The sequence below is a fragment of the Phascolarctos cinereus genome, unplaced genomic scaffold, assembly GCF_003287225.1.
Source record: "Phascolarctos cinereus isolate Bilbo 61053 unplaced genomic scaffold, phaCin_HiC Scaffold_2;HRSCAF=192, whole genome shotgun sequence".
In the NCBI taxonomy this organism is placed as follows: domain Eukaryota; kingdom Metazoa; phylum Chordata; class Mammalia; order Diprotodontia; family Phascolarctidae; genus Phascolarctos; species Phascolarctos cinereus.
In genome coordinates, this window is record NW_027555625.1 from 225739007 (window position 1) to 225752062 (window position 13056).

At 41.5% G+C, this 13056-nt stretch overlaps 1 protein-coding gene across 1 annotated transcript in view; it reads right to left on the reverse strand.

Annotated features, from left to right (window-relative positions):
* Positions 1 to 13056, reverse strand: part of FAM178B (family with sequence similarity 178 member B) — a 169347-nt gene that overhangs the window by 118680 nt on the left and 37611 nt on the right. The window contains 6 exon segments of the mRNA XM_020984025.2: positions 3644 to 3796; positions 3918 to 4043; positions 7098 to 7159; positions 7980 to 8695; positions 9319 to 9388; positions 10134 to 10768. Of these exon segments, the coding sequence (XP_020839684.2) occupies positions 3644 to 3796; positions 3918 to 4043; positions 7098 to 7159; positions 7980 to 8695; positions 9319 to 9388; positions 10134 to 10541 (1535 nt within the window). The 5' untranslated portion in view covers positions 10542 to 10768.

Genomic DNA, 13056 nt, shown 5'->3' on the forward strand with positions numbered 1-13056 from the left:
AGTGCCCCTCCTCCCCGGTGGCTTGTTCTAGTAAATCACCCCATGTAGTTATTCCAGCCTAGCTCTCCTCATGCCAATGTAAAGCAGATGTCCCTGCATAGGGAGGACATCTGTCTTATATATGGGAACCCTTACGTTTTTTACATGTAAAGTACTTCATAAATTTTAATGGGCTATATGAATGTCAGTCAATGAATAAGATGTTAGTAAAAGACAAGCAAAAGGAAAAAACTAATTGTGTCAAACTTGTATATTTGTTCATGCTGTTCTTCACATCTAAGATGTACTTTCCATTCTTTTATTTAACCAAATTATACTGGTCTCAAGTACCATTTCCTCCATAAAATCTTCCTGGAGAACTCTAGTCCACATGGACCTCTCCTCTTCCTAATATCCTATATCACTTGTTGCCTCTCCAACACATTTGGGCACTTAATTAGATTTGTAGTATTATTCTTTAAATGTTCATATATGGAACAAGAGGGGTTTCCTTTCTACAGGAGCACCTGTTTTACATAGTCACTAGAGAGAAAAAGGCAAGTGGGTAAAAGGACATACATGTATATGCCTCTTAGGGAAGGAGAGAGAAAAGAACTACTACTCAGTGCTGTCTCTGTCTGAGTCACCAGATGGTACTCCAAACCCAAAATTACTGACCAGAGTCCTTTTCAGTCCTTCTCACATGTGAAGGCAGGATTTGCCTATATTCCTTAGCTTTTCCCCTTGCTCTGAGGTTATATACAGTACAAGTTCTTTCTCAAACTGTGCATCTTCATGTCCTTTCATTTCTTTGAATTATTGTTTTCTCCTTGTCCCAATGAAAGGATTTAAGGAGAGAGAGACTAAAAGAGAGGTGTGATGATTCTGGAACAGGAACTTAGGTGCCTCTTTCCCTCGTAAGGGATCCTGGTGAACTCTCATTTGCAACAGGGCAGGAAACATCAGTAAAATAAAGAGATGCTATCTGTATGCTACAATGTTCTCTTTTTTCATGTCCTGTCTTCCTATTGCAAATCTGGTCATTCAGAATTTCAGCAGAGAGAAGGATATGCCAAGGTATCATATGTGAACACACTAGCCCCATACCAGCAGAAGCTATAGAAGCACAAGGAGGGCTTCCAAGGCTGGAGTAGGAAGCAAAGCAACCAGAGGTCAATGCAGTTAGCAGTCAAGAGAGGTTCTGATCACTACCATCCTGTTGTACTAGTGAACTGGAAAAGCTGATTCCCTTGTTAGTTAATGTATCCGAGACAGGGAGTAGAAGCCCTTCACTATGTTCCTTGCTTTACTTTGTTTTTAACCCACAGCTCCAAGATGGGGAATATAACCTCCCCCCCTTCTATCCATACTCCTTTCATAAGCCATGAGAACATATGGCATGGATTCTTTCCAACTGTACCCAAATATCTGGCAGCTATGTGGCACAGTGGACAGACCACTTGTACATGGAGTCAAGAAAACCCAGAGTTTAGATCTGACCTTAGATATTTAATAGCTGTATAATCCTGGGTAAGCCTCTTAATCAGTCTGCCTCAGTTTCCTCATCTGCAAAATAGAGACAATATCGCCTACCTTTCAGTGTTTTTTTAAGGATAAAATGAGATATATATAGATGCTTTGCAAACCTTAAAGCACTATATAAATTCTCGCTATCATCATCATCATCTGGGAGGGCAATCAGGAAGAGGGCTAGGAGATGACTGGAGGCAAATGTCTATATAGGACTGATAGGAGGATTCAGTGAGTCAGCATATGTAAAGTGCTTTGCAAAATATAAAGCACTGCTATTGTTATCTTCCTTTTCACTTTATTCAAAGAAATGATGGAATATGTGATCATGCCATGTTAAGGATCTGCATTCATGAATGTAGTGGGCAGTGACCTGGGAGTGGAACCCAGACAGGAGTAGATTGGTTTCATATTTCAGTATTTAGAGCAGTCTTCTGTTTCATTCCCTAGATTAACTTCAGATTCTGCCATTGAGGGGTTAATTCAAACTGTTTATGGCAGTGTGGGAACCGCCTCAGTATTTTTAGACTGACTGCTCCTACAGCCTCTTAGTAGAGATAGAACTATTCTGGGTATGTGCCAGAGGAAAACTGAAGACGCTCAAGTGTAGCGCCACCTGTTGACCAATTCAAATTTTGCACTACTTGGATGGATAAATACTTCAATAATAAGTTTTTTGAGATGCTTAAAGAAGGCAGCAGTTGAGCCACACAGCCAAAGGGCCTCCATGTGAGGAGTATAAAGACTTTTTTAAAAGTCATTTTTCAGTCTCTTCTGATTCTTCATGACCCCGTTTGAGGTTTTCTTGGCAAAGATACTGGAGTGGTTTGCCATTTCCTGCTCTGGCTCATTTTATAGATGAGGAAACTGAGGCAAACAGGATAAAGAGACTTGCCCAGGGTCACATAGATAGTAAGTGTCAGAGTTTGGATTTGAACTCAGGTCTTCCTGACTCCAGACCCAGCACTCTATCCACTTTGCCACCTAGTTGTCCCTATAAAGACTTAATTAACAATTAATTTTATCAAATGGCTCATTCATGCCTTTATTCCTATAGTGTTCCTAGCTTTCCCCCCCAACTTCCCATGAACCAAAAAAATATTACTCACACACGTAGCTCAATTAAACTCTTTACTACATGAATTTGAAAATAGCAAAGTATAAGTTTAAATGGGACTCTGATGCTATAGCAATCCACATTACTCCTCCTCCCACCCTCTTCTAATCTTCTGGCTCTATTAGGTGAAAGAAAGTTAAGCCCACAGACTTTAGTTGAAAAACACTCCTGAAATCAAAGTCACAAAATGGGAAAATGGAATCATATCATCACCTGGAAGGTGGGGAGTAGGGTGACTTCTAATCATGATGACACTGCTGGGCCAACTGCTAAGGGAAATGTGCAGTCTGATGAGCAGCAAGATGGTTCCCAGAGGTTTTGAAGTCAGAAGAAATGCTCTTCCAGAAGCCACTGACAACACACACAAGCTCAATGTCTGTGCTTTCTCTGGTGCATCCAACGTGTTTCTGTCTGGCCTCCTCTGATACCTTCTGGCTTATTTTTCAGAAGGCAAGTCACTATCTTCATTTTAGAACACCTAGGTGAAGCTCTTTATTAAATGACTTCAGGCAACTCTGACTAGGTTAATCCTCTTAGGCTACACAGGCCAAAACATGGTCCAACCTTTTGGTGTCTTCAGGATAGAAACAGTCCAGGAAAATGAAATGGCAATAAACCCTGAACATAACCAAGTAGGTAATACGTATGCAAGTCATGACTTCCCAACAGGACCGTAAGCACCTTGAGGTGGAAGCGTTATTCCCTACACTTCTTTTGAATCACCTACAATGCTTAGCACAGTGCCATGCACGTAGAAGATTATTCAAGAAATGATAAATAACAAATACTTGCGATGATGGGAGGGAAAAAAGGAAGGGAAAGAAAGCACTTATTTGACCTTTAAAATCCTTGTTATGTTTACTTCAACTGTCCTTAATTCCCTAATCCCACATATTCTCAAAAGCCAAATAATGTCCCCCACTAGTTACTATATAAGGCAGCACTGAAATGCAACCCTACTCCTACCCCCCAGCTCTCAAAGGCGGATTTATTTCCAACTCCATGCCTTACACTTACTTGAAGAAGAGTTCTTCCAGACTGTTCTGAGGTACCAGACTGGTACAGTCCAGGGTGCAGGACAGGAGGTGGTTCTGAGACAAAAACACAACCTCACCTGGAGGAAGGGCTGGGATCATATATAGCTTCACACAGAATTTCTCCACCAGCAGCCTAGGAAACCAATGAAACAGAAAACTAAGAAAGAAACCATCATTAAAAATAAACAAAGAAACCAACCCCTAGCATTCACAGGATGGTTTTCATCAACTGCTACAGCATGTATCTCTCCTACCTGTGCTCACGTGTAAGCATTCCATAATCATCTTCAGGGTTCTCCAGAGAAGCAAGGCTATGGTCACCTGCAGGGTCACTTTCCAGAAGTGGCTTTTCCCACTCATCTCTCCCTAGGTTCTGTTTCCTACAGAGAGGACAGACAAAAGCCATGCAATAATTGTGAGAGGTTGTTAGTGCCAGGTAGGTAGAATCCACAGCTCACATTCCTATTTGGTGTGGATACTACTACTCTTTCAGGAGTATCCCAGAACTAATCCCTAAAGTGACTTTCTAGGAGAGTAGGGCTCACTAGAATTTTTACCAAAGCACTATCAAATATGATTAAGCATCATGGCCCCCAACATTTATTCACTCATTTAATAAATACTTATTAAGCACTTATTGAACATTATATACTATATACAAGAGAGGCAGGATGGCCTGGTGGATACAGTGCTGGGCCTAGAGTCAGGAAGACCAGGACACACATCCCATCTCTGACACCAGCTCTGTGGCCATGTTCAAGTCCCTTAACCTCGTGGTGTCTTAGGCAACTCTCTAAGCCATCTACTAAATTATAGATGAAATAGACTTTAGTGAAGGAACTGCCCACACCCACAAAACCCCAAATAATCTGACATTTATACATGGTGTTGCTCTAGGTAAGAAGGCAGATATAAAGAAGTACAAGATAAAACTCAATTCGACAAGCACTTATTTAAGCAAGTTACTAGGAATACAAAAACGAAAATGAAAGAACTTATATTCTATTGGGGTTTGGAGTAGGGAGGTTTGGGGTAGAGAGGGAGGATAACATGCATACTACTAAGCAAATAAAAATATATATACAAAGCCATTTCCTGGAGTATGGGGAGTGAACCCACTAAAAGTTTTGGGGAGGGAGGAATCAAAAGAGTGTTTGTGGAGGAGACAGACTATGGCTTGAAACTGGAGTTGGGGATTTCAAGAGGTGAAAGAGAAAAGCATTCCAAAGAAGCATTTTAGGCAGGAAGGACAGATTGTACAAAGGCACTGGGGCAAGAAATGAAGAGGCATGCATGGGGAACAAGGAGGCCAGTCTAACTAGAAGTTATTGTTGCTGTTGAGGTGGCTCAATCATATCCAACTCTTTGTGACCCTGCTTTTTGGGCAAAGATGCTGGGGTGGTTTCTATTTCCTTCTCTAATTCATTTGACAGATGAGGAAACTGAGGCAAACAGGGTTAAATGACTTGCCCAGGATCACACAGCTAGCTAAGTGTCTGAGGCCGGATTTGAACTCATGAAGAGGAGTCTTCCTGACTCCAGGCCCAGCATTCCAGTCACTGTGTGTGAACAGCAGTAACATAAATTCATTCTGGGGGGGTGGGATGGAGACAGAGCATGAGCTTTACATGCTAAACAGAGACATTTGGATTTTATCCTGCAGGTAACAAGGAACCAGTGAAGATTCTTTTGTTGTTGTTGTTGTTGTTTTATTTTGGCTTTTTGGTTTGTTTTGTTTTTTGGTAGACAATAGGTTTAAGTGACTTGCCCAGGGTCACACAGCTAGTATGTGTCCAGTGTCTGAGGCTGGATTAGAACTCAGGTCCTCCTGACTCTAGGGGCCATGCTCTACCACTTTACCACCTAGCTACCCCAACCAGTGAAGATCCTTTTTTTTTTCTTTTTTTTTTTCCGTGAAGATTCTTAAAGAAAGAAATGACATGGGGGGCAGCTAGGTGGTGCAGTGGATAGAGCACTGGCCCTGAAGTCAGGAGTACCTAAGTTCAAATCCGATCTCAGACCAAACACTTGACACTTACTAGCTAGTGTGACCCTGGGCAAGTCACTTAACCCCAAATGCCTCAAAAAAAAAAAAAAAGAAAAAGAAATGACATGGTCAGATCCGTGCTTCAGGAATATCAGTTTGGCATTGATGTCAATTTATGGTTTAGACAGGGGACATCCTGGAGACAAGGAGCCAATTAGAAGGCTAATGCAATAGTTCAGGACAAGTAAATACAAAGTAAAGTAAAGGGCCTGAATTAGCATGGTCACCTAAATTTGGGAGATAAGAGCAAAGCTAAGAGTAAAGAATGAAGGCACAAGCCTGGGTGACTGAAAAATATGGACAAGATCCCAGCCCTCAAAGAGCTTGCAATACAATTAGAGGAACCAGTCATAGAGAAATAAGTAACCATACACGGCAATATATGATTAAGCACCAAAGGACTGGGTACCAATGATATGCTATAGGAATGCAGGGGAAGGAGAGATCCTTATGGCATGGCTTGATGAGGGAAGGTTTTTTAGAGATGGAAAAGGCAGAGGAAGGAGGAAGGTATTTAAAGCAGGGAGCATCACAAGGCAAAGATGCAGAGGTGAGAATAAACAAGGTGCATTCATCAGCTCATTGTATGTATGACAGGAGGTTCACTTTAGGGTTCATACTATAGGAGGTTCACTTTGAGGAATAATGATAGCACATCCAGGGAGGAAAAGTACTGTAAAAAGAGGGGCTGGTGATTTTAATGTCTGTTCAGCAATGTCCTTATAGCTTTCACCAGGCAGACGGAATCTGACTTTTCACAGGCTGAACTTTGTGATACCACAGCAGCAAGGCAGGAGTGTAATGATCCGCAGTAAAGTAATGAAACCCATAGAAACAACAAATAGGAGAAAACACACTTTAGGATTTAGCCTAAAAAAGGTGTGTAAGAGCACAAAAGCCTGAAGAAGGGAGATGGAAAAGCACTACTTTGATACGTTTCTTCTCTGTTTTGGTCATTTACCTGTTAGATATGTCTGTTATTAGTCAGAATTTATCGAGCACTTACAGAAGGTTTGTGAGAAAATTTGCACCATGCTTTACTTCTCCATCCTCCACATTCACTTTGGGGATATCTAACTCCATGAATTAGCACTGATGAGTAATCAGGCACATATCCATTTTGGGTACGTGGGGACTTTATTTCATCAACAACATTTTTTAAAAGAGTTTCTCAATGTGCCTTTCAAAGGAAAGGCCCATCCCAGGAAACTGTTCTAGGTTTAATGCTTCACAATAATGAAAGTTTAGTGATAGTTCCCATCACATATACAAAGAGCTTTGTAAACCACAAAGTGAGTGTGCGTACATATGTGTGCATTAATATATATATATATATATATATACATATACATGTGTGTGATTTATTTTTATTCTTATTATTACTTACTTCTTCTCCTGCAGCAAATAATCTAAACTATTGACATATCCATCTGGAGTCCTGGAGTCAAGCTGGAGGAAAAGGTAACAAGAAAGACAGAGAGAGAGACAGAGACAGAGAGAAAGAGAGAGAGAGAGAGAGAGAGAGAGAGAGAGAGAGAGAGAGAGAGAGAGAGAGAGAGAGAAGTAATGTAAGATGTCAGTCCAAGCGGATGGCCCTCAGATGAAAAGGGACATTTCCCAGAGCTAGCAGATCCTGAAGAGAATGAGGAAAGCTCTAACAAGCAGCTTTCCTAAAAGATACAACCAACTTTTCTAAGACTTATTAGCTTTTGTGGGGGTTTTGTGTTTTTGTTTTCCACTCATTAACACTAATTTGGCTGACATTTTTTTTTCAAATTAGTTCTATATTCAACTGATCAGGGTTAGTCTGGATTCTTGGGACCTAACTCAGTGCCAACACATATTCCCCATATTCTATGCCCTACAATAAGGTTTCCTGGTACAAAAACTTTTTTTTGCTTCATCTCCCTGTTTCCCTAAAATTATTCCTCCAATTCACAGGCTCTGATCTGGGAGTCCAACATTCAGAAACTGGGATTCAAAGAATCAAAGCACAGAAAGTCTCTTGGGGGAGGGGGCAGTCTATAAACCCATCGGGGTACCCTATACCTAGTACACAGCTATAAAAGACTCCAAACTGAAAATGAGTTTGTGTTTCTACATGAGGCCCTTGAATCATAGCCAAATCAAGGAATTACAGGATAAAGCCAAAAAAGGAATTTTAGTAAACATATGAATGTGTAATGCCTTGCCATGAGATCTAGGGAACTATAAAACTGATCCCTGCAGATAACCCTGGAGGCTGAAGACAGGGGTCCTCTATGCTTACTGAGTAACGGGGCTCAAATGCTGGTGTTGCCATCTGCTGACCAGGGCCTGCCATGTTTTGGAACAGCTCCTCCAAAGTCACCAGTGCTTCCTCAGGGTCAGAGTCCAGCTGCAGGGCCTCCTCACTCAGATCGTCTGAGGATTCTGAAAGGCAGCTGCCAGAATGGGTTTGGAATGGGGTTTCCTGAGAGTATGATAAAGTCTCGTGGTTCCCAGGCTCTTTGATATTTGTCTGTGGAGACAGACTCAACTCTGTGGATTCTACCACCTTGGCAATTTCTCTGTCCTGCTCCAAAGTTGCCTCCAGCTCTTCTATATCAAAGGCTACATCATCCTCGGTATTATTCTCTAAGGCTTGTGGGAGGTTTGGGGATGGTGAGGGACTAGGGTTGGGGGGCTTTTGGTACAGGAATTCAATTGGTGGAGGGCTCCAGTCTATAGGAAATAAGTCACTAGACCCCTCATCAGACAAGGGAAAGGTGCTGGTATTCCTTGAGGGGCTGGGCCAGGTGGGTTGTGAGGCCTGCTGGGAATGTTCATCTAAGGCACTAGGGGTGTCCATCTTCAGTTTCTTGCGGTGATCCTGGGTCCCATCAGAAATTGGATTGTCCTGGCCCCAAGAGTGATGGAAAAGGCACTGTGTCAGTAAACCACCATAGAATCCATGTTGCTGGTCAGGCAGTTGACTAGATAGAGCTCTTGGATTTGACTGGGAAGCTTTAAGACAAGAGACAAGAATAATAAAAGTTGATACGGAACCCAGGGCACAGTGAACACTTTTGATTGCATGCAAAACATTTTTGTTGTTCTATAACAAATAAGGATTCAATATTTCAATTCAACAAATATTTATTAAAGGGGACAGCTAGGTGGGGCAGTGGATAGAGCACCGGCCCTTGAGTCAGGAAGATCTGAGTTCAAATTCGGCCTCAGACACATAATACTCACTAGCTGTGTGACTCTGGGCAAGTCAGTTACCTGCAATTGCCTCACCAAAAAAAAAAAGGTTCTTAAATTTATAGCTTTTGCACATAGAAGAAAATAAAAGAGAAGAAATTACCTAATAGAGTAAAGCAATTAATATGAAAAGAAAACAAAACAAAAAGAAAAGTTTCTCTATTCCTCTAATTACTAAATACTCCTCAGTGAATCTGTTAACACTTTACACAGATGAGAAATGAATACCTCAACTTGGGTCTTGGATGTCTTTAAATCCACAACAGACATTGTTGTCTGAGTTTCAAATTCATTCCAAAACAGTATTCATTCATCTGTAATCTATCAAGGATTGTAACTAATCCCATACAGCAAATGAAAGAAATGAAGAAATGACATATTACCTTCATGGTGAGGAGTAGCTGTCCTGCTCTTCCTACCTCTAGGTGTCCTTGAACCCTTAGTGGTTTTATCCTGAAAGAAATTTATTGTTAAGTGAAATTTAGGAAAATAGCATACCTTAATGAGCTCATATTCTTTGGTTTTTTTTTTTTTGGTGAGGTTTTCAGGTTTAAGTGACTTGCCCAGGATCACACAGTGAGTCAAGTGTCTGAGGCTAGATTTGAACTCAGGTTGTCCTGACTCCAAGACCAGAGCTTCACCCACTGTACCACCTAGCTACCCCTGCCCATATTCTTCTGTGAAGAGGAATCTGTTTCCTTTGTCCCCATCAAGGGATTTCTTCTTTACTGTTCCACTTCAAGTTAATTAAATATCCAACCATTGGAGCAGCTATGTGGCGCAGTGGATAGAGCACCGGCCTCAGGAGGATCTGAGTTTAAATCCGGCCTCAGACCAACCATTTGACACGAGCTGTGTGACCCTGGGCAAGTCACTTAACCCCAACTGCCAAATAAACAAACAAATACATGAATGAATGAATGAATAAATAAATAAATATCCAACCACTGCAAAGACAGGGTCAGGTTAATAAGGAGAATCAATTTTGGTGCCTCCAGAAAAAAAAAAACACCTGAGGTAAAGTGTCCCATGTCACTCAACAAGACAATGATAGAACAAGGAACAAACACAGGTATCTTCTTAACTCTCAACTCCACACACACGCACACACACACACACACACACACACACACTTGCTACCTCCCAGGGAAGTGTTCCTTAGAAAGGTGACAGAGAAATGCTTATTCCCTTCACTCACCCTTGCCCAGTCACCATCTTGGAATTGTTTCTGGGTAGTAGCAGGGACAGAAAACCAAGAGAATGGCTTGCCAACCTTCATCTTCTTCAGCTCTCATAATTGCTGGTACTCCATCAGGCATGACTGAAATCTATTACTAAAGAGTCCTGAGACAGGCTTCCGGTGGGAAGAGAGTGGGATCTGATACCAGCGCCTCTTTTCTCCCCTCTCTGAAGAAGGAACCAGTCCTTTGCTTAATGGTCTCCTCTTTGGATGATGACTGAGTTCTTGATGAGTAGAACCCAATCTTTTTGCTACTTGGAGGCTACTGGTAGCCTGCAGTTTCTTGCTTGAGGTGGGCTGGACACCTTCCAAAGGCCCTGCTGACCTCTCTGATGGATCAGCCATCTTGTTCAGGGATTTGGGCATGGGGTGTCCCCTCAAATGAGGAACCTGAACTGCCTGCTTGTTATGAGGAAGGAGAAGTCAACTCTAGCTCCCTGGTTGGAGACCAGAGACTGACATCCGAGCAGAGACAGAGCCTCAGAATCCATTTAGTGGTAAGAACCAAATAAACCACTTTCTGCTCAAAAGCCAATGCCTTTGTTTTATGGGCTCTCTCACTAGAGGATGGAGAACATCGTCTTCTTTACCACCTGCAAGGATGGAGAAGAACATAACATTTGCCCAATCCTTTTCAACTAAGAGATTCAGTCCTTTTCACACTGTACTAGAAGAGTAAGATGTTCTTCATTCAATGCAGGTGCAAATCACTATACGAAGGAAGAAAGGATGTCTTGCCTAAATAAATTAGGTTTATGGCAGACTTGTGAACGGCATCCAGAAACCCTGATTCCTCATCACAGAAATTCAAAGATGGAAGGAACATCAGAGGCAATCTGGTCTCATCTATATCTGACCAATAATTCACTCTGCAACATCTGAGACCTCAAACGAAAGGGGAACTTTTGGAAACAAACTAACTTCCACCCATTGCTTCTAGTCTTACCTCTGGGGTCAAGCAGAACAAGTGTGTCCCACTGAAGGGAGACTCTACTTAGAGATCTGAGGTATCACCAGTATTCACTTCAAGTAGAATAATTCCCTCCTAAAGATGCCAAAAATAAATCATTCAAACACAGGGACAATCAAGCTCCAGAATACTTATCTAATACTTATCTGTGTTTTGAGATGGACTAATACTCTCGCAAGTCAGAAGAGCAGGGCACTGTGACTTAGAACAGAAGAAATGAAGCCAGACACCCTGAGGCTCAGCCATTTGGACAACCAATCTAGCCTTTTTTGGCTGGAGTTTTTATTATAAGGTCAACCCTGCTGGGAAGCCTGGCACTATGCTTGTGTTCAGAGATCCTTCAACGTGATAAGCGCTGTGGAGAAATTTGTACACCAGGTTGATTAGGACATTGGTGGGCTTTGGATATCGGTGTGCTAACAGCTGAGCAGCTGCCTTTCTTTGATGCAGGTTGCTATATTTTGGCTCCACACACTGAAAGAAAATAACTGCTGCTCTCACTCAGAGACCTTTGAGGTTGGAGCGGCTTAGCATTGATAGGCCCAACTGAACCACACCACAAATCTAATCCCTTTTCCACATGACCTTCAAATATTTGAACAGTGATTATCTTTCTGATCTTCCCCCAAGGCCTCCTCTTCTCCAGGCTAAACATCTCTAGCTCCTTGAACCAGCCTTCTTGTGGTACCATTTTAAGGCTTACTGCTCCCTTGTTCACCTTCCCGTGGATGCTCTCCAGCTTATCAATGTCCTTCCTAAAATGTGGAGACCAGAACTGAACAAAATACTCCACATGCAGACTGATCAGGGCAGAGTACTGTGGGACCATCACTTTCCTTGGTCTTCACGTTGTGCCTCTCAATGCAGGCTACGACTATTTTGTATGCCCTATCGTACTGTTGATTCATACTGAGCTTACAAAACACTAAAACTCCCATATCTTTTCCAAATTAACTGCTAGCCATACCTTCCTCAATTTGAATGTTTGAAAATTATCTTTTGAACTCAAATGTAGGATTTTAAATTTATCCCTGTATTAAGTTTCATTTTAGATTGAGAATAATGTTCTAGTTTGCTGATGATAACTTTTTAAGGTCCTGATTCTGTCATCCATTCTGTTGGTTCTCCCTCTTAACTCTGTGTCATCTGTAAATCTGATAAGCATGCAGCTGTTCCTGGATCCAAGTCCTGTAAAAATGTGAGGCTGGTAGAGAGCCAAGAACAGATCTCTGAAGTGCTAGAGTACTCCTTCCAAAATGAACCTCTACAGTGACTAGAGCTCCCCCTGGAGCAGACCACTTTGGAAGCACTGGAAGCTTGAGGGTCCCCAGATGGAGGTGGAAAGCCACAGAAGGATGTAAGAGGATAGAAGCCCAGTCCAGACATTCCCTCCCCCACAGAAGCGGAGCCCGACATTAAGTCCAAAATCAAGAAGGAGACAAAGAGAATGACCAAACAAACAAACATACAAAGAATTTGACAACAGAGACATTATGTTGAGAGGGAAGCTCGAGACTCAAACATAAAAGATGAGAATGACTCAAAAACATCTATAAGCAAAGCCTCAAAGAAAAATGCAGCTGGGACACAAGTCCAATAAGAATTTATATAAAAGTTAAAGCAAGCATTAAAAAAGGAACTGAAGAAATTATTTTAAAAACCAATTGAGAGCCATCAAGGAAAGCATGAGAAAAAAAGAAAGAACTATGGAAAAGAGAAAGATAAGAAAAAAAGAATAGAAAAAGAGATACAAAAACTTATTGAAGAAAATAACTTCTTGAAAATTAGAATTAGCCAAATAAAAGTTAATGACACCATGAGACATCAAGAAATAATAAAATAAAGTCAAAAGATGGGGGGGGAAGAATAAAATGTAAAATAGCTCATCAGAAAAACAAGTGACCTGGAAAA